Genomic DNA, 26035 nt, shown 5'->3' with positions numbered 1-26035 from the left:
GACTATTTCAAAACCTGCTAAACTTGCAAGTCTCTTTCTTTGAATCTCTGTCATGTTTTTAACCATCATTTTCATTTTGTTTTGATTTAGTCTAAACCCGGACACCATGCCAAATTCTGCTATGATATTTTTCATCGGAATTATTGAGTTCAAAGGATGTGAGAGGGTAACAACCAGATCATCGGCAAATGCTCTAGTTCTGTATTCCTTTTGCCTGTTAGCTATGCCATCTAAGGATTTTGAGTCCCGAATTGCATTCAACAAGACTTCCAAGGTTAAAATAAATAACAATGGAGATAATGGGCAACCTTGTCTTGTACCTTTTTGTATCTCGAAAATTGTTGACAAATTTCCATTAATAATAAGTTGTGCATTTTGTTGCTGATAGATTGCTCCAATTGCCTGCCGAAATCGTGGTCCCATATCCATCTTTTCCAAAGTCTTGGTTAGAAAATTCCAATTCACTCGATCAAAGGCCTTCTCTGCATCCAAGAAGACCAGCACTGCAGAGATCTGCTTATTCTTATCAAGATAGTCAATTAAATCTATGAGTTGCCTTACATTCTCCTTCATGTGTCTGCCTTCAATAAATCCTGCTTGATCATGATGAATAATCTCTTGAATAACCGGCATCAATCTGTTGGCTAGTACCTTAGCAAATATTTTATAATCTGTGTTCAGAAGAGATATTGGTGTGTAATCCTCTGGTTTCTTAGGGCCCTCTTTATCTTTAGGTATCAATGAGATAAAAGCCGCTTTCCATGAGGGAGGTATTTTACCTCCTTGCTGTATATTACAAAATAGTTGTGTAAGATATTCAATCATTTCCAGTTGTAAAGTTTTATAGTACATTGCAGTCAAACCATCAGTCCCTGGAGCCTTAGCTAGTTTAAGTTGATTTATAGCTAAAGTGATCTCATCAGCAGTTATCAGACGTTCCATATTTGCCTTTTGAAGCACAGATATTTTAGTAACCCTTTTTCCTTCCTTTTTTTTTTTTAGGAAGCGTTCTGGTTTTAAGTCTATGTGTTTAGGTATCATTTTCTCCAACCACATGTGGGTTTTAATCCAGTATCTTTTAGCTTCAGTACAAGTCCACCACATGTGGTAATATGTGCCCGGCGTCTGATGACATTTCCAGCATTTTTCGGATTTATTCTTAGACATTCTTGCTGTTCTCGTTGGGGGTAAGTGCCACCTGTAAAACATCTTAAACAAATTCTCTTTATATGCAGTTGACATTGCCATTTTATAGTTTTGATCCACAGTTTTTGCCATTTTTCTAAATCAATCCCATGCCCAAAGTTTTTTCCCCAAGCTAACATAGCTTCTTTGACTTGTTTTTCCTGTAATTTCACCTCCAATAGGTAGACATAGATTTTTTAATTACTTTTGCATCGTTACCTGTTAAGATTGTTAGGTACTGGTGCGATCAAGCACTAGCAATGAACCCCAGGTCGAGGTTATAACAGAGCAACCCTGTAAAGTATACGCAGTGTGCGATAGATAAAGCAACCACACTGAATAATGGATAGTAAAGTAACAAAATAAACTTTACTTTTTGAAGAATATAGCAAAATCCATAAACACAGCCAAAAAAGTCATACACAGAAAAAAAACAGTCCAATACTACCAAGATAACTTGGATACAAGTAGCAAATAACTTACACACAGTAAGTAGTAATAACAGTAGTAACAGTTAGACAGCAGTTATCATACATCAATCAAGAGAGAGAGAGAGCAACAACATCAGCTGCAATTTAAATGCTGTAATCTACTAATTAACAGAGCTCCTCTCTTAAAGATACATAACATGCCTTGTGCAATATATTGTCTACCCAACTTGTTGGTTACACCCTAACATTCTCCCCTTTGGGTAGATCAATATATCCACTCACAATGTAAGATGATAACCTTCACATGATGAGGTATGTTTCACTGAAGTTTGTGCCTTAGTGAAGTTGTCTGCTAAATTGTCTTCAGTTGAACAATATTCCAACTTTATCAGGCCATCCTTAATGCTTTGTCGAACATTAATATACCTCAAATCAGTATACTTCGATCTCGTCTTAATAGCTAAACTAGTCGCCATTTTTATTGCTGCCTGATTATCTTCATAAACAGTAAAAGTTTCATTGATACTTAATCCCATATCTATAAGCAACTGCTTATAATATATCAGCTCAGTACATGTCAACGACAAACATGAAAACTCAGCTTCCATTGTGGATAAGCTTATGTGTTTCTGTCGTATCGACTTCCATCCAATCAGTACACCACCTAGCATAAAGGCTATGCCGGAAGTTGACTTCCTATTATCTATAGCAGCTGCAAAATTCGCATCAGCATACACAGTCAAAACTAAATCCCTATTCGGTTCTAAATATAATGCATAGTGGATAGTTTTCTTCAAATAACGCAGCACACGCTTTGCTGCTTGCCAATGCCTCTCTGAAGGACTATCATTGAATCTAGCCAGTTGGTTCACACTAAATGATATATCTGGTCTAGACCAATTACTTAGGTACATTAGGCTACCTATCAAAGATTGATAGATTCCCTTATCAAAACCAGTACCCTCAGTAACCTCAGGTTTAAACTCCAATGTCATTGGTGTCTTTGCAGTCTTACATAGCTCCATGCTATATTTCCTTAGTAAATGATTAATTTTACCAGCCTGCGACAGCTTAAAACCTTTACTGGTTCTAACCACGTCTAAGCCCAGATAATGCTTAATTTCACCCAAATTCCGGATTTTAAATTTACTCTCTAATTGTGAAACAATGTCAATAGCTTCCTGCTCAGACCTAGTAATAATAGCTATATCGTACGTGAACAAAAGCAACAACGAGATCAAACCATTTTTCACCCGTCTAAATAAACAAGGATCAGCCAAACCTGGAATAAATCCCATAGCTTTTAGTTCATTTACTATACATCTGTTCCACTCAAAACCGGACTGTTTTAAACCATAAAGGCTCTTTTTAAGTCTCCAACAACCAGTCTGGCCATTAGAATCCACACCTGGTGGCATCTTCATATAAATGGTATGCTGCAATGGAGCATGCAGATACGCTGTTTCAACATCAATATGGGTAACATTACACCGATACTTAGCAGCCCACACCAATGCTGCCCTCAACGTAGAGGCTTTCAAGCTCGGAGCAAAAACCTCATCGTAATCCCTCTCAGTTTGGGAAAACCCTTGAGCAACTAAACGAGCCTTATAAATAGCATTGCCAGCAGCATCGTTTTTAATTTTAAACACCCATCTACAGCCAATTGCACTCTCCCCTGAAGGGAGCCTAGCTTCTTCATAAACCTTTAATTCCTGTAAGGATTTCAACTCCTTCTCCATAGCTGTTTTCCACAATTTCTTTTCCTTTTCAGGATACAGCATTAACTCTGCAAAACTAGAAGGTTCTATGCTAACTTGCAATACTGCACTGGCTTGGTATCTGTCGGGTGGATGCCTGTCCCTAGTAGACCTCCTAGGCAATACAGGACTTGCAGGATCATCCTGTTCCACCTCACGAGTAGATTCTACATCTACATCTTCCTCCCCTTTCAGAGTAATAGATGGACCATCCTGATTCTCTAACTGCTCATTTGGTGTATCATGATTAACCAAACGATCAACATCTATATCATCACAAACCTTGTGAAACTCTTGTTCTAGCTTCTCCCAACCAACATGTTCTGAAAATTTAGCACTAGCACTGTGCATAATTCTCCGAGTTCCAGGTTCCCAGAACCTAAACGATCTATGATTGGAATTGTACCCAACAAAAACCATCTTCCTAGCTCTGCTTTGATCCTTCCGTCTAGTCTGTGAGGGAATATGCACCCAAGCAGGGACACCAAATGTGTGTAAATAACTCAAATCAGGCTTCCTACCATGCCAAAGAGTATAAGGAATCTTACCAGTAGTTGAGTTAACTACTATGTTCAGAATATGGTTTGCACACATTATAGCCTCACCCCAAAGCTTTTCTGACAAACCAGAATCAACCAGCATAGTTCTGGTCATTGCCTGCAATGATTGACCACGTCTTTCAATAAATGAATTATGTTCTGGCCTGTAGGGGGCAGAACGCCTATGTTCTATACCAGCATTCTCCAACATTGATGTAAACCTATGATTAGTGAATTCAGACCCATTATCAGTGACTAGGCAAAGTACTTTTTTATCCATCTTACGTTCAACAAACTTTAACCATTTAGTAAAATGTTGGAAAGTTTCTGCCTTTGATTTCATTACATAACAGAAACCATACCTAGAATAATGGTCCATAATGCTGAGTATATAGCAGGCACCTCCTAAGCTAGGTTTCTTAGGGCCAATTAGGTCTGCAAACACTACATCCAGTGGTTTAGATGTCTTGAATCCTTGAAACCGGTTTGCAGGGGTAACCTTACTTTTAGCCTGGTTACAGGCATTACAGTTAAGATATTTTGAACAAGGTTTCAAATTGATTCCATTAGATAGAATAACAGTTTGACGTACCATTTTAAAATTTACATGGCCTAAACGTCTATGAAGTAGATGTATACAGTTATCATGGGGCTGTTTATTCTTATAACCAGGTTCAGAACTCGCAATATTTAAAGAGTTCTCATGTAGAATAAATAAATTATTCTCCAAATTGGCAATAACACTATTACCTTCCTTTTCAATAATGCATCTATCATTCTTAAATGTTACTGTAAATCCACATTTCACAAGGTCTTTTACAGATAATAGGTTAAATTTCATTTTAGGTACATATAACATTTCCAATTTTTCATTAATACATGGACAATAAGCTGTACCTTCACCTGAAGCCTTAATTTTCCAACCATTTGCTAAGGAAATGTGCTGTTTGCTAGCCTTCATAGTAACAAACCTTTCTTTAACCTTAGTTATAGAATGGGATGCGCCACTGTCAACCACCCAGAAACTATGGTTTACAGCCTTATCTACCTTAGCTACAGTTACAGTAACATTGTTGCTTTTTCTTTTACTATTAGCAACACCCCTTTTCTTGCTATTTTTACAGTTCTTAGCAATATGCCCCTTACCACCACAAGAATAACATTTCTTAACAAAATTTACAGTTGAAAACTGTGTTTCTTCTTGTGATTGATTGTCTCTGAACTGAACTCTATCCTCTCTTCGTCTGGACTCTTCAAGCAATCTCCCGGTAACCTCAGATAATGTCAGTTCATTTCGTGAAAGAACTTCCAATGAGGAAACAAAAGAGTCGTAGCTTTCATCAAGCAATGATAGCATAATATACACCTGTTGAAGCTCAGAAAAAATTAACTCTTTTTCTTGCAAATCCTGCAAAGTTTTCTTCATGAAGTCTAAATGAGCCAACATATCACCACCTTTTTGCAAACGGGCTCTAAACAGTTTCTGTGTGAGATGAATATGAGCACCCACACTGTCCCGAACATAAATTCTCCGCAATGTGTTCCAACACCTAGCAGCAGACTCTTCGCCACGAATATGGACCAGTTGCTGGTCATTCAGTGTTAGTCCAATAATGCAGAGAGCTCTCTCATTGTCCCTGTTAAACTGCGCAATCTTCTTCGCATCCTCATTATCAGCAGGATCCCAATCTGTAACATCTGGTGGGTTCTGAACCACAAACCACAGTCCTTCTCTACGCAGAAGTAGGGAACACTTCAAGGACCAGGAAACATAGTTGGTTCCATCAAACCGGGTAATCATGGAGAGTGCAGCAGACTGTTCTTGTGCCATATTCACAAAAATAAACTATCCAAAAAGTGGTGCTTAAAAAAAAAAAAAATTATGGTTAAGGCAGGGCGTCTGGGCCCATAACCAATGTTAGGTACTGGTGCGATCAAGCACTAGCAATGAACCCCAGGTCGAGGTTATAACAGAGCAACCCTGTAAAGTATACGCAGCGTGCGATAGATAAAGCAACCACACTGAATAATGGATAGTAAAGTAACAAAATAAACTTTACTTTTTGAAGAATATAGCAAAATCCATAAACACAGCCAAAAAAGTCATACACAGAAAAAAAACAGTCCAATACTACCAAGATAACTTGGATACAAGTAGCAAATAACTTACACACAGTAAGTAGTAATAACAGTAGTAACAGTTAGACAGCAGTTATCATACATCAATCAAGAGAGAGAGAGAGAGAGCAACAACATCAGCTGCAATTTAAATGCTGTAATCTACTAATTAACAGAGCTCCTCTCTTAAAGATACATAACATGCCTTGTGCAATATATTGTCTACCCAACTTGTTGGTTACACCCTAACAAAGATTTTATCTAGTTCAGTCATTTTATCATAAAAACCCTCCTTTTTTCAATCTTCATTGTATCTAGAATGTATGAATACCAATTAACTTCAATATCTTCCTGCTTCAATTCTTGTATAGATTTGAGTTCACCCTCTGTATTTAATAATTCAGCATATCTAACTGTTTGTTCCTTTTTATATATTATTGAATACGAAAAAGCTTAAATGGTTGATATCCAGACTGGAATGTTTAAATAATGTAACCTCTTAACCTTCTTCCAGTTTAATAACAAAGCCTCTCTTATATAGTGCCTTCTAAAATAACCTTGTTCTTTAGTTCCCTTATACCATAAAAATGCATGCCATCCCAACAAGAAATCATGGCCCTCTAGGTTCAAAAGCCTAACATTTCTTAACATTATCCATTCCTTGATCCACATCAGACTAGTTGCCTGATAATATAGCTCCCAGTCAGGGAGCAACCCTCCTCTTAATTTAGCATCTTGCATCACTTTGCGTTTTATTCTTGCTTTTTTCCCCTGCCATATAAATTTTGATACCATTTTATTTAGATCTTCAAAATAGTCTTTCCCCAACCTAATTGGGATTGTCTGAAACAAGCATAGGATTCTAAGTAAAATGTTCATTTTAATTGTTGAGATTCTCCCAGTCATTGATAGTTGAAGATTTTCCCATTTCACCAAATCTGTTGCAATTTGTTGTTTCAATCTAATTGTCTTCTTTAAGGGTACTACATCTAGCTGTTAGAGAAATCCCCAAATATTTAACCTTCTTTGTAATTTGCATTTCCAAACTTTCCACCAATTCTTCTTTTTGTTTTGATGGTATATTTTTTGTCAAAATCTTTGTTTTATCTTTGTTTATTTTCAAGCCTGCCACTTTTCCATACTCCTCGATTTTTCCTATCAATTTAGGTGCAGATTCAAGTGGCTCCTCAAGAATGAAGACTAAGTCATCTGCAAATGCTTGCAACTTATATTCTTCTTTTTTAATAGTCATTCCCTTTATTTCTTCCTCTTCTCTAATCCTTCTATTTAAGACTTCTAATGTTAAGACAAAAAGTAGCTGTAATAGTGGGCAGCCTTGTCTCGTACCTCTTTTTATTTCAATAGGATCTGTCAGTTCTCCATTTATCATTATCTTAGCAATACAATACAATACAATACAATAGTAGAGTTGGAAGGGACCTTGGAGGTCTTCTAGTCCAACCCCCTGCCTAGGCAGGAAACCCTATACCGTTCCAGACAAATGGCTATCCAACATCTTCTTAAAGACTTCCAGTGTTGGGGCATTCACAACTTCTGGAGGCAAGCTGTTCCACTGATTAATTGTTCTAACTGTCAGGAAGTTTCTCCTCAGTTCTAAGTTGCTTCTCTCCTTGATTAGTTTCCACCCATTGCTTCTTGTTCTGTCCTCAGGTGCCTTGGAGAATAGCTTGACTCCCTCTTCTTTGTGGCAACCCCTGAGATATTGGAACACTGCTATCATGTCTCCCCTGGTCCTTCTTTCTCTTAAGCTAGACATACCTAGTTCCTGCAACCGTTCTTCATATGTTTTAGTTTCCAGTCCCCTAATCATCTTTGTTGCTCTTCTCTGCACTCTTTCTAGAGTCTCCACATCTTTTTTATATCGTGGCGACCAGAACTGAATGCAGTATTCCAAGTGTGGCCTTATCAAGGCATTATAAAGTGGTATTAACACTTCACGTGATCTTGATTCTATCCCTCTGTTGATGCAGCCTAGAACTGTGTTGGCTTTTTTGGCAGCTGCTGCACACTGCTGGCTCATATTTAAATGGTTGTCCACTAGAACTCCAAGATCCCTCTCACAGTTACTACTATTGAGCACGGTACCACCTATACTGTACCTGTGCATTCCGTTTTTGTTGCCTAAATGTAGAGCCTTACTCTTTTCACCATTGGATTTCATTTTATTAGATAGTGCCCAATGTTCAAGTTTGTCAAGATCCTTCTGTATCTTAAGCCTATCTTCTGGAGTGTTGGCTATTCCTGCCAGCTTGGTGTCATCTGCAAATTTGATGAGTTCCCCATTTATGCCCTCATCCAAATCATTGATGAAGATGTTGAAGAGTACTGGGCCTAAAACAGAGCCTTGGGGTACTCCACTGCATACCTCCCTCCATGTAGATGCAGTTCCATTGAGGATTACACGTTGAGTGCGGTTGGTCAGCCAGTTACGAATCCATCTGGTGGTGATGCTGTCTAACCCACATTCTTCTACTTTATCTAGTAGTAGGTTATGGTCTACCTTATCAAAAGCCTTACTGAAGTCCAAGTAAACTATATCAACGGCATTCTTCTGGTCCACTAATTTTGTCACATTATCAAAGAATGCAATAAGATTAGTCTGGCATGATCTGTTTTTGACAAATCCATGTTGACTTTTGGCTATTACTTTGTTTGCTTCTAGGTGTTCGCAAATTCGTTGCTTGATTATTTTTTCCAGAATCTTTCCTGGTATTGAGGTCAGGCTGATAGGTCTGTAGTTTCCTGGATCTATTTTTTTCCCTTTTTTGAAGATGGGAACCACATCAGCTCTTTTCCAGTCCTCTGGTAGTTCCCCGGTGTTCCAGGATCTCTGAAAGATATAATTCAGTGGTTCTGAGATCTCGTCTGCTAGTTCCTTCAGAACCCTGGGGTGTAATCTGTCCTGTCCTGGTGATTTGAACTCGTCTAGGGTAGACAGGTGCTCACTTACCATTTTCTTCACTATTTCAATTTGTGTTCCTAATCTGATTTTTGTGGTGCTGCTTTTGACAGGTTGGACTGTTTTATCCCTTTGTGTAAAGACAGATGCTTGCAAATTGCAGTTTGCTTGCAATATACCATTTGTATAGCTTGAATAAAATTCATGCCAAAGTTCATTTGTTCCATTTGTTGTATTATAAATAGCCAGTTCATATTATCAAAGGCCTTCTGTGCGTCGAGAAACATCAGAGCCATTTGTTTTTCAGGGTGGGCCTCATAATATTCCAAAGTGTCCAAAATCGTTCTTGTATTATCTCTAATTTGTCTCTTTGGTAGAAAACCATTTAGGTCCAGGTGGATAAACCCATTTAAATATTTTTTTCAATCCCTCAGCCAGTATAGATGCAAATAACTTATAATCTGAGTTCAACAAGGAAATAGGTCTATAGTTCTTAATTTGCGTATGATCTGCCTCCTCTTTAGGCAGCAATGTAATGTATGCTTCCAGCCATGAGTTAGGTATTTTGCTTTCAATCATTACTTCGTTCATAACTTCTAACAGAGGAAGGGCCAAGGATTCCTCTAGTGTTCTATAAAATTCCACAGGAAGGCCATCCAGTCCCGGGGCCCTCCCATTATTTTGTCTTTTGAGACCTTCAGTTAATTCCATCATTGTTATTTTACCTTCTAATATAGTTCTAATATCATTTGGTATTTGGGGGAGATTGGCATTTTGTAAATATTGTTTAACTTCTTCCTCTTTTATATTCTCTTATTCATACAATTTAGCATAACAGTCCTGTATAATTTTCTTCTTTTCCATATTCCCTTAGTGCATTTGTCCTTGTTCATCTCTTAGTTGTTGTATTATCTTGGCCTCTCTCTCCTTTCTCAGTTTATATGGCAACCATCTACCTGGTTTATTTGCATTTTCAAAATAATTCTGCTTAGCTCCTCTAATTTTTTGTGCCAGTTCCTCCTTTTCCAGTAAGTCCATTTTGTGTTTAATTGTATCCATTTTTATTTTAATGTCTTTCTTTTGTGGAAATTTCTGTAGTTCTTTTTCCAGTATTCTATAGTCTTTTTCTAAGTCCTTAGATATTTGTCTTTTCTTTGAATTTCTCATTCTTGTATAGTCTATTATCAGACCTCTAGAAAAGGCCTTCATTAGGTTCTGCAAGGACGTATCTTCTTTTTTATTTTCTTTAAAGAAGAAAGTCAATTATTCTCCCATTTTCTTTACAAAGTCTTTCTCTTTCAATATCATGTTGTTTAGAGTCCATCTAGATCTTGTTCTTTGCGCTCTCCATTTTATTGTCATTGGATTGTGGTCCACCCAAATGCTTGGTTCAATTTCCAACTCTTGTGCAGTGCCAATTAAATCCGCTGAAGCCCAAATCGTATCAATTCTAGAGAATGACAAGTGAATAGAAGGTATATTGTTTTTTGGTAGGATTTCTTTCTCCCCAGACATGTTTTAAGTTTATTTCATCCATCATCCTAAAGAAGGATTTCGGGAGTGATTTTCCTATTTGATTTTATTGTTTTGTGAGTTTTATAATCCATGTTCTGGTTTGTAATGCCATTAAAGTCTCCCATCATACAAATATCAGCATAGTCTAAGTCAGAAATTTTCTTGTGGAGTTTTTTATAAAATACATCCTGTTTTTCATTAGATGCGTAGATTGGAATTAAAAGTATTTTCCTTGCATTATCCATAATTTCCACTATTAAGATTCTTCCATCTTCATCTGTGTAGATTTGTTTCGCTGGAATTTTATCTTTAATATAAAAAATCACTCCTCTTTTCTTACAGTCCGCCAAGGAAGTAAAATTTTTTCCAAGTTTTGATTGTACTAATAAGTGACCATTTCTTTGTTGAATGTGTACTTCTTGTAAGCAAGTTATGTCTAATTTTAATTTTTGTAATTTCTGAAATATTTTCCTTCTTTTGGTTGCCGAATTAAGTCCATTTATATTAATTGAAAGCACTTTTGTTCCTTCCATCATTATGTTTTATATATAGGATTTACAGCTCTGGTTGATCTTGTTTCCCGTTGTTCTCTAATCTCTACGCCCCCCATGACACCTTTTTCAATATCAATTCCACCTACGGCACCCTCCATCTTCTCTGTTTCAATTATTGGTGTGTCCAACGATTGCACCGATAAATCTTCTTTTCCATACTTCTCGGCCTTTCCACTCAGATATTCTGTATAGAAGGCTTCTGCTTTTTCAATCGTGTCAATTCTGTATCTTTGTCCTTTCCATAGAAATATTAAACCTTCCGGTATCAGCCATCTGTAATTAACTCCTATTTTGAGTAAAACTGTGGTCAGGAATTGGTATTTTCTTCTCTTCTCTTCTCTCTCACTCAAGAAGGCTTGCCCAGTCTTGAGAAACACCAAAGGGGACTTTGAGGGACAACCCCCCCCCAAAGCCCTAAACTCTCATTCTGAATCAAAATTCTGGTTTGGGCAGAGGATAAGCCAGTCTTAACCTTCTTCCCCCAGCATCCTGTGCTGGCTAAGTGGGTTGCATCAACTTGTCCATGCTGGGGAATAACCAACCGGGGGTCTCCCTATCTGCCAGGGTCTGAGGGGGAAAGGCCTTAGGGAGTACATAACCTGCTGGTATGGGTGGGTGGGGTCTGCCTTTCCTCCTGTGCCCCCACCATCCAAGAACATCAGGTCAAACAAGGCAGAGGGCTGGGCTCAGCTGTGCCACATTCGTCCGCTTGGCAGTGCAATCTCTGCTCTCCTTCCCTTCCGCAGGTGGCGCAGCAGATGGCAAGGTGGTGCGCTACAGCAAGGACCAGCGCCCCACCACCTTGCCCATCCAGCCCTTCGTCTTCCAGCACCACTTTCCCAAGCCGGCAAAGGGCCGGGTCCTGCACAGCCACTTGGCCTCCAGCCTCTCCCAACTCTACAGCCTCTCGGCTGCCAATGCCGCTCGCCCAGCCAGCCGAACCCTCTCCTCTGCATCCCAGTCCTCCACCTCCGCCGAGGGCCCTGTGGGGCAAGGCCAGCGTTCTGCCGATGGGGCGGTTTCCCTAGGCGATGGCCATGCCAAGAGGGGGCCGGGGCCGGAGACCACTCGCCTGTCCCCGCTGGGCAGTTACTCTCCAGTGCGCAACAACGTGCCTTTCTTCCAAAGCGGGGAGTCTTCCTCCTGCTCGCCCACCCCGGAGACACAGCCCCCCCGCAGCAAGTCCTGTCCAGTCTCTGCCAACCTCCTGCCCAGCACCAAGGCTTCTCCAGCTGCTGGCAGTTGTGCCACCCAGGGGCGTCCAGGGGCCGATGTCTCGCACAAGCAGAGTGAGAGCCCCTCTCCGGTGGCCAAGAAGGAGGAACCCCCAGGCCCACCTGCACCACTGGCCAAGGACCAGCTCCCCTTTGGCTCCCTCCTGCCGTTGTTGTCTGGGGGCTGGAGCCTGGCCGGAGCGGAGACCCACAGTGAACCCCAATGGAAGATAGGGGGCAGCGAGGCTGCCAGCTTCAGCTCCTTGGGTGGTGGCATCCCCCGGCCCCTAAATGGTAGGTGGGCATTGCAAAGAAAGGCTTAACTTTGCATGCCCGGAATGTGTGTGTGTGTGTGTGTCCATTCGTCCTAAAGGTAAATAACTGGGGAGGGAGGGGGGGGTTCCGTTCTGCCCCTTGTAGTTGAGGGTTTAAGGGAGCCTGAAAGTCCATCAGTTCACAGCCAGGAACATTGAGATGACCAGCCCCGTTCCTAGGGAGCCTCCAGGCCCTTTGCCTCCCTGGCCATCCCTGGGCAGTGCCAAGAGGGGCGGCTCCATGTGGAGGATCAGCCTCCGGGGGGGCATGCAAACCTGTCTGGTTCTGAGCCCATTTGTGCCCTGAATGGCCCTTTCACCCGAGGCAAAGTGGGGGAGGAGGAGGTTGAGGGATCTCTGCTTGGTAGGCAGGGCCCCCTTCACCCCCCCTCCTACCCCACGAGGTCCTGGCCAGGTGGCTCCCCTGCATGGATCAGTCTCCCCGTCTCCAATGCCGCCGCTGCTGCTGCTGAGTTGCTGCTCACAGCCGCCTGTCTCTGTCTCCTCCTCGGCTCCCCTCCCCTGACCGGCCTGTTGCGGCCACAGCCAACCACCTGTCCCTGCAAGCCCTGAAGTGGCGAGAGTACCGGCGGAGGAACCCCCTGGGGCTGGACCGCGTCTCAGACCTGGCAGGGCTGACTGGCCACCTGGACTGGAAGCCGCCGGAGAGCAAGACCCCCTGGAGGAACCCTCTGCTGGAGATGCCGGTGGGCCATTCCGGACCCAGACTCCACGGTGGGCCTCGGGTGTGGCGGCTCCCCTCCCCAGCTGCCCTTGGCTCAAGGAAAGGCTGCTTGGGGGCTATGGGGGCCGTGGGCTTGACTCAGGGCTCCCCTGCCCCCCCCATTTGGTCTCTTCCTCAGCCTGGTCTGGGGTCTCTCTGGGTCAGAAATACCACGGATGGGATTTATCTTTCTTTAGCCAGGGCATGGCTTTTCCCAGTCTCAGCCGCCCAGACGCTGCTTGGAATTGGGCAGCCCTGGAGCCCATCAGGTAACTGGTGGGTGTGCCGTGTCCCCCTCACGCCTCCCCCCGCCCATGTCTTGCAGGACCCGCGGTGAAAGAGCCGCAGCAGAGCTTCCCCGACTTCTTCCCCGACTGTTTCTCCTTGGCTGAGAAGCCGCCAGCCGAGTTCTGCCTCTCCCCTGATGGCAACACCGAGTCCATCTCCGTGGATTTGCTGCAGAAGAAGGGTCAGTCGGGGGGGTTGGGGAGGGTCCCCTGGCACTTGCACCCTTCCAAGGTTTCTTCCGTAGGCGTGGGGGTAGGGTTTCCATGGGGGGTGTCAGGTGGGGGCCTTCTCAGCAGCTGCTGCTTGCAGAGGTAGAGGACGGAGGGCAGTGAGAAAGGCTCAGCTCCCCCTGCAGAGAAGGAGGCCATGGCGTCCTCCAACCTTGGCCGCCCAGCTGGAGGGTCCTTGCCCGCAGCAGAGCCATCTTTTGAGGGGGCTTGGGGGGTTGGGACCCTCAGGCAGGGTAGGAATCTGGTGGTGTCAGGAGAGGAGGCTCTGCTCCCCCTGAGCTGTTTCCGCATTTAAGTCCCCACCAATGTTAGATCTGGGGAGCATGTTCAATGCGTGGGGCAGACGAGGGGTGGTTGCAGTCTTTTCCCCCTGCCGGAGGTACCTGAGGAGGTTCCTGGAGGGAGGGGGTCTTTGGAGAAAGGGAGATTGGGGTCTTTAGGGTCCCTCAGCTGTTCTGCACTCCCTATGCTTTCAGCCCCCCCCTCCCATACAGCTTGAGAGGAAGAGAGAGTAGGGGTCATTTGACACAGAAGAGCCCTCCCACCCCAAATTTCTGGAGCCAAAATAGGCCCCCCAGAGTCCTGGATAGGAAGGAGGGGGTGGTGCAAACTCAGCCTCCTCTCTTCCTTCTGCCCACCAGGCCTCGTCAAAGCCATCAACATGTCCGTGGACCTCATCGTGGCCCATTTTGGAACCAGCAGGGATCCTGGGGTCAAGGTGAGCTGGCTTTCCTCTTGGCCTCCTTTCCCTTCGGTGCCTCCATCATTCCAGTGAGAGGCCTTCCCTGACATGGCCCTTTGAGGTATGTGACAATGGCAGGGGGCAGGAAGTGGGGAGGGGGGGGGGCTTGGAAGAGATGGAAGATCAGCCCCAAGAAAGCAGGTGAGGAAGAGACTCAGGTGGGACCGTCTTGACTCTTACGGTAACCATGGAGAAGCACTGCAGAAAGGCAGGTGGCCGACCTTGGTGGGCAGGTGGGCAACCGGGCCAAGCGCTTTCCCCCACCTCCTCCCTACTTGCCAGGAAAGCCGCCTTCTCCCCAGGGTTTTTGCCTGGCTGAGGTCTCTGCCAGGGATGCAGGGTGGAGGGGGAGAGGAGGGGAAGGCTTGGACCCGGGGGAGGAGTGCTGGGAGGGCTGTGGAGGGGAGAGAGCAGACATGGCCCCCACCCTTTGACCTCTCCTCTCTCCTCCAGGCCAAACTGGGGAACAGCTCGGTGAGTCCTAATGTGGGGCACCTCGTCCTGAAGTACCTGTGTCCGGCCATCCGGGATATCCTGAGCGACGGGCTGAAGGCCTATGTCCTGGATGTGATAGTTGGCCAGAGGCGGAACGTCCCATGGAGCATCGTGGAGGCCTCCACGCAGCTGGGTAGGGGGCCTTGGGGTCTGGTCTCCGAGGGTCACCCTGCCCTCCTCCTGCCCTGGGGTGGCCCAGGTCTCCCTCCCAGCACCCATCAGCCCTGGCCCAGAGGAAGAAGCCGGCACCCCTCAAGCTGGGACGGGGGTGAGGGTTGTCCGGGTGAGGCCTGTGGCCTTGTTAAGCAGGTGGGCTGCCCAGAGCGCCAGCAAAGGGGGATCCGTCTCTCCCCTCCAGCTGCTTAAAAGAGGCAGTGGGGAGCAGCAGGAGGGGGACACTGGCTCGGAAGTGCACTCGGGGGGGGAGGGGAGGGGGCTTTTGGACCTGAAGGTGTGGGGGCTCCCATAACTGAAGGGACCCACGGGCGGCCAAGACATCCTGTGCCCCCTCCTCTTCCGCAGGGCCCTCGACGAAGGTCCTGCATAGCCTCTACAGCCGCGTCAGCCAGTCCCCGGAGCTCAGCAGCCACAGCATGCGCTTCAACGCCTTCATCTTCGGCCTCCTCAAGTAAGCAGGGCTGCTTCCCCGTCCATTGTGCGTGTGGGGCGTGGTGCTTTGCCCCTGGGAAGGAGGCAGCACGAGGGAGGGGTCCTCCTGAAGCAGCGTTGCTCAACCTCAGCCACTTTGAGGGGGCAACTCCCAGGTTTCCCCAGCCAGCCGTACCCTAACCCTTACCTAACCCGGCCATGCTGGCTCCCAGGGAATTCTGGGAATTGAAGTCCAGCAATGGGAGAGCCAGAAGGCAAAGGCTGCCATTGGGAACGAAGGAGCCTCCTTTCGCCATCAGCCTAAACATAAAACAGATTTTGTACCAATGTGGGGCAGGCAGACAAAAGGACCCAACCTGCCCCAACTCTGATGTTGCTCTGCTCCAGGGTGTCTCCCCCCTGCCTCCTCCTCCCTCCGCCCCCGCTTTGCCTGCCTCCCACCCACTGACTGATGGACAGGGCCGAGGGGCTCCACGGCAGGAAAGGAAGGCCCGTCAGGAGCCCCAGGGGAGGGAGGTGGTCGAGGCGTTGTGTGTTGAGAGAAGCAGCTCAAGCGAGGAACCTCTGACCCTCCTCGGAGGGGGCTCTTCCTCGGTCAAAGGGAAAGGAGGGGCTTTTTCCATAAGCAAGGAGGCAGAGCCCCCCTGGACTCTCTCTCCAACGTGCCCCCAGCCCTCTTTATTCGAAAGCAAGCATCCAGTGGCGCACGCAGCTTAGGCCTTGGGGCTGATTATTATTCGGTTCTTGGATTCTTACCCTCCCATCATTTTTCCATACATTTCTGGTCCAAATCAAGGTTGAAAACATACCTGGAGGTCCTCCCGCCCATTTTCCCCCGAGGGCGGGCCTAAAGTCACCCAGCTGGCTTTCCTGCCTAAGGTGGGACTAGAACGCTCCATCTCCCGGTCCCTAGGCCAGCAGCTCGTCATTGCACCCTGTGGCCAGCAGGGCCTGGCCTGTGTCCCCAGATGGTTCTTGGGGCACCTTAGCCCCGGCCGGAGGCTCCTGCCCCTTCTCACCCGCTCTCGGCTTTCTCCCCCAACAGCATCCGGTCCCTGGAGTTCTGGTTCAACCACCTCTACAATCACGAGGGTAGGTCTTTGCGCCTGACCGGACGGGGGAAGGGCCAAGGCTGGGTCTGGGTCAGGGATGTCGCTCAGGTGGTGGCCCCGCCCTCAGGAGCCTCAGCCGCTCTTGAAAGACAGACCTGCCAGGCCACTTGGCAACGGGCCCCTTCCCCAGCTTCTGAAAGAAGGCAGGGAGGCCAAGGGAGGGTTGATGGGGGGGCTTGGTAGATGGAGCTGAGCCGCCCGGAGCCTCCCGATCTCCTTTGGCTGCCTGGCTGGGGCTCAGAGCTGCCAGAGCTGCCGGGGGGAGGGGGGCTGGTGACTGTCACCTTCTATTCGCCCCCCCAGATGTGCTGCAGGTGCACTACCAGCCAACGGGCTTCCTGCCGCTGGGGCACAGGGCCTGCCAGGGCCTCTTTGAGGAGCTGCTGCTGCTGCTCCAGCCCCTCTCCTTGCTGCCCTTCGGCCTGGACCTTCTCTTCGAGCACCACCTGCTACAGGTGGGCCGGTGGCAGCAGCAGCAGAAGGAGCTCCTGCGGGGCCAGCAGGGCCTGCTGCTCTCCGCCAACTCCACCCTGCAGCTCATGCGCACTCGGGGCGCCCAGCGGGCTGGCGAAGCCTCCCGGGGCCCAGCACCCTTGGAGAGAGCGGCGGAGTCCACCAAGGGGCCCCCGGAGCTGAAGAAGGACAGGCAGGCCAGCTGGTGGCTGCAGCTCACCCAGAGCTCCCAGGTCTACATCCAGGGCTCCCCAGAGGGTGCCCGCCTCGCCCACCCCGAGCGCAAGAAGAGGGTGCGGGCCAAGTCGGCAGAGGCTGGGAAGGGCCCTCCCCCGAGGGAAGGGGTGGTGGAGGGTGCAGAGGCCTGCCCCCCCACAGAAGCCCCCCTAGTCAGAGAGAGGCTCCCGGCCGAGGAGGCAAAGGGACCCTGGAAGCCGGGCCCTCCGGCTGGGCAGGAAAGCAAGGAAAAGGGCCGGCCCTTCTGGATGGGCAGCCCCCCAGATGCCGTGCTGGTGGAGCTGAAGCACAGCAGGGAGCAGGATCAGCCGACAGCCCCGCGGAAGGAGCAGCCCGTCACCCATGTCCCCAGCAGCACCCAGCCCAAGTGGGCGCACCTCTTTGGTTCCCGCCAGGCACCCAAGGAGCCCAAACAAGCCAACAGGTAGCGTTCTTGGCGGTCAGTCTCTGCCTTGGCGGCTTGGCTTTGGGAGTGGGGTGGGGTGGCCTGGACCCCCAAGTGGGGGTCGACGGCCGACTTCCAGGCTGAGAGTGGCACCCGAGACTCCCTGCCCAACAGCAGGAAGGAGTGGGGGGCACAGGAGGTTTGCAGCAGGAAGGGGGTGGTTTCTTGTGCCTTGTTAAATTGTGAATGGGGCAGGGCAGCGGGGTCCTTGTGGACCACCATAAGAGAGAATGTTTACAGGAGACACCCATTTAAGAGTCGGTTTGGGGCTGTCCCAGTTTGCTCTGTGGGCATCCGTGTCCTGAGCTGGACCAGATCGGAGGTTGTGCTGCCCAGTTGCTCACGGCAGAGCCTGAGGGTGGGGGATGGGATGCAACTGCCATGTCAACTAGCAGGGGATGTGCTGGGGGGCGGCTTCACCCAGGTGGGTGGCCATTCCCAGGCAAAGGTGTGGTGCCCACTGCTGCCCTCTCTGCAGGCTGCCCTCCGGCTGGCTGAGCTTGGACCGCTCCGTCTTCCAGCTGATGGCTCAGACGGTGGGCGCCAGTGTGTGGCGAGAGGCTGAGACGGCATCCAAGCAGCTGCCCGTAGCCAAAGGTCAACCGTCGGATGGGCGGGCCTCCCCTGGAGCCCCATGGTGAGTGTGCTGGCCTGCTGGGAGTCCCCAAGCTAACTGGCTGTGCTCGGGAGCTGCCAGACCCTGGAGAAGCCCCCTCCTGCCATGGGCCCCATTGCAGGGAGGCACTGCGCGTGGCTGGTCTTCCAAAGCCTTTGGGCAGCAGACCCGTGGAAGGGAGGGGGCTGCCCAGCCCTCCTGCCCTCTGCTCCTCAGCCTGCCAAGAAGCGGGGAGGGGGCAACTGGGGGGCAGCCAGTCTCCCTGGTCTGGCTCTTGGCTGGGGGGACCTCTGACACCACGCCCTGCCCGTCCCCCGACAGAAGAGGGTGGGCAGGCGTTTTCAGGGAGGCCCCTGGCGGACAAGACCCTCTGCAGGGTGAGAACCTGAGAACTGGTTCTGGAGGGGGGGGTGAATTTCATTCTGGCTGGGGTGGGGTGGGGGACACAGCTGCTCCCCTGCAATCAGCAAAGCCCTTGATGGGTGGGGGCAGCTATGTCCCTGCAGGGAAAGCCTGAGGGGGAAACCGGAGACCCCTGAGCAGCGCAGGTGGGAAGGAGACGGTGCAGGGCCCCTGCTGCAGCCCTTTGGCACGCTCTCTTTCCCCAGGGCGGTGAAGGCCCTCTGCCACCACATTGCCACCGAGGCCGGGCAGCTGAGCTTCAAGAGGGGAGACGTCCTGCGGGTGCTGAGCAGGGTGGACGCCGACTGGCTCTGCTGCAGCCGCAGGGAGGGGGCCGAGAGCGGGCTGGTGCCCATCATGTACGTCACCCACCTGGAGGATGCCGATTATTGACAGGCAGGCGATCCCCGATGGTGCCCAGAGCCGTGCTGGCCATGAGGCCCCTCACCAAGACACAGCCAAGGACCTGGGCGAGGGGGGGACGCCTCCTCTGCCGGGGCCTCCTGTGGCCAACCGTTCCTGTGCATGCGCCTCTCCCCTTCCTCTTCTCCGTGGCACCCACGCCGTGTCCGAATGAACACGGGCCCCCCGTGAAGGGCCTGCTCCAGACCTGGGAGACTGTGTGCTAACCTGTATTAATGCTGGGCAGGGGGAGGGAGGGAGGGGGGAGGGGAGACGCCGGTGGGAGCGGGGCGGCCTCTGCATGCGTGCAGACGGAGCCAGTTGCGGCCAGTCTCTGCTGGAGCAGCTGACCAGTCGGGGAAAGGGGTGTCCGGCCAGCTCTCCCACCGAGGGTGGGGGCTTTGAAGCCAAAAGGGCTCCCATGGCACAGGTTGGGTGGTGCCGGTGGAACCTCATGCCACTCGATGGGCAGAAGGTCTTTGTGTGGGAGGGCTCAGAGCCTGACCAGTGGGGAGGAAGGGGGCTCCCCACACAGCCAGAGGGCAGTGCCAGTCAGTATTTGGGGCTGGGCTCTCACTCGCCTGCCCCGCCCCTCGAAGGACCTGGCTGAGAATGCAGGAGTCGGTCCTGCCAGTTGTGAGGGTGGCGCCATCTTTAATTTATACTTCCGGTGTTAGAACAGGGTGTCTCGCCTTTATTTATTTCTTTATTTATGACACGTATTAATAAAAAAGGTGCTGATGATGAGCTCCCCCCGCAGCCTGGTGATTCCCCCCTGCCAGCTTCTTTGCAGGGCCAAGATGTTGGCTGTCGTTCTCCCCCCCCCCCCCCTCCGTCCCCGTCCCCATCTACACCATTTGAGCTGCCTTGATGCTTCTCATCCAGGAGGAGCCGGCTGGGTTGGTGACCCTTTTCACGGCTCATTCAGGAACCCAAAGGTGGCAGGAAGGCCTTTATGTGCCCCGAATGAGCCAGAAGATAGACAAAGGGGGCAGATGGTGGAAGTGGGCTCTTGATCTAAAGCCAGTAGGGCAGAATCCCCGGCTGATAGGTGTGCCAACGGGCCCACCTTGGCAACTGCATTCATTCCTTTTTCAGGCTCTTGGAATCGAAGGTGCCATAAACTTACTCGGCAGACTGTTTGGGCATGTGATCCTGGTGGCTGGGCAGGGGGTTGGACTAGATGACCTCCAAGGTCCCTTCCAGCTCTGATATTGTTAAGGATTTGGCTTTTTTCTGAGGGGGGAAGGGCCTTTATACCCCTCAATCAGCCCAGCTGAAGAGCAGCTGCCCAGTTTTCTCCTTGGTGCCCACCACCCCGGCTGGCTGAGGGATTCTGGGAGTTGAAGTCACGTTCCCACCATTGGAGACTATTGTAAAGAGTTCTTCTCCACAGGCAGCTCCCTTTGGGCAGAGCAGGCAACATGGCAAAGGTGCCAGGGATAGGGTGGCAGAGAACTGGCTATGGGCCTCTGACCCTGGGCACTCAGATGGTACGCTCTTAGCTGCTGCCCAAGATGTGGGGGAGAACCCCACAGGTTTGCGAGGGGCTTGCCTCGTTTCGTGTGCTTTGGGCCTGGGAAGCCATGGGTTGAAGGCCCGGCCGTCCCTGGGGTGGGGAGCTGTGCTGCCAAGGTAAGCCCATGGATGGCACTGCCTTGGACACTCCCCTGCCACAGCCACCACGGGGCCCAGCTATCACGGAGGATGGCAGCCCCGCCTGGGACGGATGGCAATCGCCACGGATTAACAGTGGGGAGGGGTTTTTGCAGGGTCTGTACCAGGCTGGTGAAAAGTCCTTTGTGCCACAGGATATCAGAGGGGGATCCAGACGCCACCCAAGGGCAGAGAAGGCCAATGTGGATATCTGGTGGTGAGGGGGCAGAGCTGGCCTCCCCCAAAGCCCTTCCCGCTCCTGTGTAGAGTGAACCCCCCAGAGCTTCCCTCCTGCACCTTGCCAGGGGACTCAGAAGCAGTCGCGGCCCCTCTCCCCATGGGGGACCCCAGAGAAACAAAGGCCTCTCCCACTAGGAGAATGAGGCTCCTGGGACCTCGGTCTCTTTCGGAATGCCATGGAACTGAAGACGGGCAGCTCAAGAGGCCAAGGAATCTGGGGACTCCTCTGGCACTGGCACCTCCACGGCCACAGCCCACCCAGGACAGCGAGGTGGGCTTGGAGCAGGTGCTGGCGAGGGAGCCATGGAGTCCTCTACTGCGTAACGTCCAGCACCTGCTTCTCCAGGGTGCTTTGGCCCAGGGCGTCGTGGGTCAGGTGGCCGTAGGTGTGGCCGAATTGGTACTTGTAACCTGGGGTCAGAGAGAGAGAGAGGGAAGGGGTGACCGTCCTGGGCAAATCCACAGCTGCAAGTAATGCCATCAATGCCCGGGCTCTGCAAGGGAATCCTTGAAGGGGAAGCCGAAGGAGTCTGGCCGGTTGGCATAATGGTGTGAGCTGCAGATGTCTCCATCTGAATCCAGGAGTGTCCAATCTTGGTAACTTTAAGCCTCGTGGACTTTAACCCCCAGAATTCTCCAGCCAACATGGAGTTGAAGACCAGAAGTCTTAAAAGCTGCCAAGGGTGGAGACCTCTGGCCTAGGGGCTCTGGGTTAAATGACCCCTGCCCACTTAGCAGCATTTTGTGAGCAGTCCATTACAACTGGGCAGTCCGAAGGCCTCTGAGGCAAAGAACTGAGCAGGGCAGCCAGGCCGCCCTCTGGAGAAGCAGCTGCTCAGCCGTAGTGAGCCTGCAGGGACCTGTGGACCCCGGCCCATTCTGTGGGCTGAGGGCAAGCCCCCCCCCCCCCGTCCTCCACGAGGGCAGCCTCTGGTTGGTGTGGCTCCAGGCTCTCCCACCCATTGGGGAGGCGTCTTCACTGGATCAGTGGCTGTTGTCCCACCTGTTGTCCCTCCCCATGGGGGGAGGCTGCATGTCTCAGGGCCCACAACCCACAGCTGCCTGCCTGCAGCTCAAGGGATCCCCCCAGAGAACCCCTGTCACCCTCTGCGGCTGGGCTGGGAGGAATCTGCGCAAAGGTGGATTTTGATCCCCTTTTTGGGGAATCTTCTCCAGGGGCCTCTGAAGGTGGCTATGGAAGAGGCCCCTGAGGGTGCAGACTGAGCCCTGGAGCTTCTGCCTGGCCAGTGGTGGCACAGATGTGGCTTCATTCCAGGGGCCCAAAGTGGGAGATGGGCAGCCGGCTTGCCACCCCTGGCAGCTCCCATGTTTGGCATCAGAGGCACAAGGAACATCCAGCCTCCGGTGCTGGGGCTGCTCCCCTGGCAGGAGGAGGAGGAGGAGGAGTTGCCCAGAGCCCTATGGAAGATTGCCGGTGTGTGTGTGTGTGTGTGTGTGTGTGTGTGTGTGCGTCCAGTCCTTCGCCAGGAGGTGTGATCCAAGGGACGGGGGGGGGAGGTAAGTGGGGGCAAGGCACTCACCTGGCACATAGCCTCTGTAGTGGGGCAGGAGGCCCCTGTCTGTGGGGTATGTCTTGGCCAGGGGTGGGAGGGGATCCAGCCCCGTTTTCTGCAGCATCTCCTCAAACTCCACCATTGCCCGGTGGGCAAGAACGGGGTAGCTGGCTCCAATCAGGAACTGGAGGCGAGGCACAAAGCCAGTGAAGCCTGTGGGACAGAGTGGGGGGGGGGGGGCTTAAACCCTCAGGACCCTCCTGCGAGGGAGCCCGGCCCACCCTCCTGCAGGCGGGCAGTCCCGGCTCGGCCCAGACTGATTGGTGGAGGTTCCAGCCAGTCAGGTGCTTCTGGGACTGTCGGTGCCAGGTGTCGGCTCCCCCAGACAGACAGAAAACTCCCTCTCGTTCCTGAATCCCAAAACACACCCAGGAGGACCCACAAGGGTTCGTGGTAATGAGAAGAACCCCCCTTTTCTGGAAGGCAAGCTAGCGCATTTCCACACATGGCCTCTAAGCAAATTAAGTGGTGCCCCCCCATTGGGGTCTCCCCTGCAAGCCCCTCTGCTCCCAGGCTGCATTTGACACAAACCCTGGCCCCCCAAGCTCCCCAAGCCCCCGGCCCTCGCAAGAACCCCCAAGGAGACTTGTGGCTCGCTGCCCAAACAGGCCTGGCTCTTGGTACACTTTGGCTGAAGGAAGGGGGAAGCCGCAGCTGGTGTCACGCCAGGAGAAGAGGCTGGGGAGCCCAAGGGGTACCGGTGGGGGTCTCTTCTGCACTAAGGGGCATTTCAGCCTCTCTCCTGGGAGACCGAGAGAGATCCCCCTGGCCCTCTGGGACATGCTTGCTCCCTCCTCCCCTCGGGGGCCCCCAGGCCTCTGGAGCCTGACCTGGAACAAAGGTTCTCTGCAGCGCAGGGGCCGTTCCTGAGGGTCGGGAAGCCAGGGTGGAGGCAGCAGCGGCGACAGCACCAGCTGTGGGCAGGGCAGGTAGAGGCTGGGGGCAGAGCAGAGTCGTCCGTGAGTCCCTGGAGGCCTCTGGGCACCTGGAGGCTCTTGCAGCTCCTCTCAGTGATGCAGCATCTGGCAGGGAAGGTATGGGGCCCCAAGAAGGGGCCCCAGAAGACCCCCACCCTGTGGCCACACATACTGACGGCCAGTAAGATTGGAGGGGGCTCCTCGCAGAGGCCTCTTCATTTTGCATTGTTGTTTTGGGAGACCCCCATGGAGGAAGGGAGGAAGCTTTTGACCCATAGTGGGATTCTATGAGAATGGAAAACTGGAGCCCCCCCCCACCCCCGTGTCCCCCTCCTCAAGCCATGACCCAGCTGGGAAGCCTCTGCTGGGATGTGGAGGATGGGAAGCCCTCATTTCACAAGTTGGGGGGGGGGAGCAGCAGAGCTCAGGCTGTGCCCCTTTTTGTCTCTCTCTCTCTGCCCCCAGCCTCCTCTGGAACGAACCTCTCCCCCTCAAGGGTGGGGCTGGAGTGAGGGGATCTGGCCCTTCTCCAGGAGATGCTCTTGAGCCCCCAGGCCCCCTTCACCCCATGGCTACCAGCAGCCATGCCTGCCCCTTACTCTGCTTTCCAGCTGGAGGGCTTCGGTCGCCTCCCTGGCTTGGTCCTGGGCCCCCGGCTCCTGCAGGGGTGCAAACTCCAGCCAGGCTTGCCTGCAGATTTCTCCGTAGGTCTTGGCAAAGTGGTGCTGCGCCCTGGGGACGAATCCTGCCAGGAGACACAGGAGAGCTGGAAGGAGGCAAAGTGGGGCCCCAGGAAGGCTCGGTCCCCGGTTCTCTGCTCCAGGCAGGGCCATCACCCCCCCCCAGGGCACAGCTGGTGACTCTTTCCCACCCTCTGAGATAGAGGGAAGACTGACTTGCTTGCACTGGAGGCTCTGGCCCCGCCTGCAAGGGGGCCACTAAGGGGGGCTAAAAATGGTGGGCGGAGGCTGTGTCTAGGCAACTCCCCAGGACCCTCAATGGAACCCCTCCCTCCCCCCCTTTGCTTTGCTGAGTCCAGACCAACCCCCACTGCCTCCTGCAAGGGCCGAGCGATGTCTTCCCAGCCCCTCCCCCATTTTCCAGGGGCCCTTCTGGCCTCTCAGCCGGGGAGAGCCCACCTCTAGGCGCCACTTACCGGTATAGCCCGGGACCCCGCTGCAACCTTTGCCCCGCGTCCTCCGGCCGAGCCCCGGCCGCTCCTTTGGGGCGCGGAGGGCGCAGTTGGGCTGCAGGAGGAGCCGTCGGGAAGGGCCGGGGGCGGCCAGCAGCTGCGACGTGAGCTTCCCGTAAGTCTGGCCCAGGCAGAACTTGTAGCGGGGACAGTAGCCGCCATATCTGCGAGGACAGGAGCAGAAGAGGAGAGCCCCCCCCCCCAAGCCCCCGTCAACCTCCAGGCCTTTTAGCGCTCCGGGCTCTGCGACCCCCCAGCCCTCCCCCTGCCCCGCCAGGCTCAGCGGCTCCTCCGAGCGGCCCGGCTGCAGTTGCCCGAGAGCCGGAGCTCAGAGCCACAGCCCTGCTTGGGGAAGGGGCTGCGGGCCCCCCGGCGCCTTCTAGCGCCTCGGCGGCGGCTTCCGCGAGCGGAGGGAGGAAGAGGGGCGCCCTGCTGCCGGCCAGCCGAGCCCTCCGCCGCCCGTCACATGCGAAGAGTCTGCGCCCCCCCCCCGCCCGAGGACTTCCACGCGCAGCTCCCCCGCCCCCCCAGTCGCCCCGCAGGCTCTGCCCCGGTGGGCGGCGTGGCAGAGAAGTGGCGGGGGAGGGTTGGTGTGCCCCGGGAGGGATGCCCTCCAGGGCGGCTCTTACCCAGGGAGGAAGTGGGGCTCCGGGGTCATCAGCACCTGGCTGAGTTTGGGGGCAAACGCCATGATCTGCGGCGCGGCTGGCCTGAGCCCTGGCTGGGAAGGCTTTTGTATGTGTTGTGGGGAGGAGGTGGGGCGGGAGCTGCTGCCCAGGGAAACCGTCGCCAGGCAGACGCTTGCCAGGCAGGGGGGGCAGAGGCAGGCGACCAGGCGCAGGGGCCAAGCCTGCAGCAGGCGAGGAGGGGAAAGGGAGACTTTGGCCTCCTTCAGTGCAGGATCCCTTTCTCCACGCAGCCTTTCCTTGGTAGCAGCTCAGAACGCGCCCCTTCTTCTCCAGGGCCAGGCTGGCAGGGCTGCCCTCCACCCAGATGGCTGGGTGTCCCACAGAATTTCTGGCTCAGCAGCCAGCATGACCCTCTCTGGGCAGAAAGGCCCAGGAGGGAAGGTAGCCCTGGGGGGGGGGGGGGAGGCCAGGGGAGGGAGGGGTTGGACAAAACCAGGCTTGGCATGGCCAGGACATGCCCTC

At 51.9% G+C, this 26035-nt stretch overlaps 2 protein-coding genes across 4 annotated transcripts in view; one reads left to right on the top strand and one right to left on the bottom strand.

The window, feature by feature from the left end:
• RUSC2 (RUN and SH3 domain containing 2) overlaps window positions 1-20057 on the top strand; it is a 55321-nt gene extending 35264 nt beyond the window's left edge. For all 3 annotated transcript variants that reach the window (XM_081940617.1, XM_081940615.1, XM_081940616.1), the window contains exons 3-12: window positions 11769-12530; window positions 13097-13285; window positions 13600-13743; window positions 14434-14510; window positions 14988-15162; window positions 15552-15657; window positions 16684-16730; window positions 17054-17864; window positions 18364-18522; window positions 19110-20057. In XM_081940617.1, coding sequence (XP_081796743.1) covers window positions 11769-12530; window positions 13097-13285; window positions 13600-13743; window positions 14434-14510; window positions 14988-15162; window positions 15552-15657; window positions 16684-16730; window positions 17054-17864; window positions 18364-18522; window positions 19110-19296 — 2657 coding nt within the window. In that variant the 3' untranslated portion in view covers window positions 19297-20057. The remainder of the gene's footprint in view (window positions 1-11768; window positions 12531-13096; window positions 13286-13599; window positions 13744-14433; window positions 14511-14987; window positions 15163-15551; window positions 15658-16683; window positions 16731-17053; window positions 17865-18363; window positions 18523-19109) is intronic.
• Window positions 20058-20197: 140 nt separating this feature from the next.
• CIMIP2B (ciliary microtubule inner protein 2B) lies at window positions 20198-25613 on the bottom strand. The gene is made up of 6 exons (XM_081940618.1): window positions 25514-25613; window positions 24849-25048; window positions 24292-24437; window positions 23606-23711; window positions 22743-22928; window positions 20198-21612 (listed from the first exon to the last, which is right to left on the bottom strand). Exons 1-6 carry the CDS (start codon window positions 25573-25575, stop codon window positions 21515-21517), a joined length of 798 nt encoding a protein of 265 aa, XP_081796744.1. The 5' UTR covers window positions 25576-25613; the 3' UTR covers window positions 20198-21514.
• Between the last annotated feature and the right edge of the window lie 422 nt (window positions 25614-26035).

Source organism: Natrix helvetica, assembly GCF_964273705.1.
Source record: "Natrix helvetica genome assembly, chromosome: 2".
Classification (NCBI taxonomy): domain Eukaryota; kingdom Metazoa; phylum Chordata; class Lepidosauria; order Squamata; family Natricidae; genus Natrix; species Natrix helvetica.
This window is presented reverse-complemented; position numbering and strand designations above follow the sequence as displayed.

What these genes read in the sequence shown, in the direction of transcription:
- CIMIP2B (XM_081940618.1), bottom strand. Translation starts at nt 25,575, where the DNA reads ATGGCGTTTGCCCCCAAACTCAGCCAGGTGCTGATGACCCCGGAGCCC. An exon ending in GAGCCCCACTTCCTCCCTGG is followed by an intron (nt 25,049 to 25,513) that starts GTAAGAGCCGCC and finishes CTGTCCTCGCAG; the next exon opens with ATATGGCGGCTACTGTCCCC. An exon ending in GCAGAGAACCTTTGTTCCAG is followed by an intron (nt 22,929 to 23,605) that starts GTCAGGCTCCAG and finishes TCTGTCCCACAG; the next exon opens with GCTTCACTGGCTTTGTGCCT.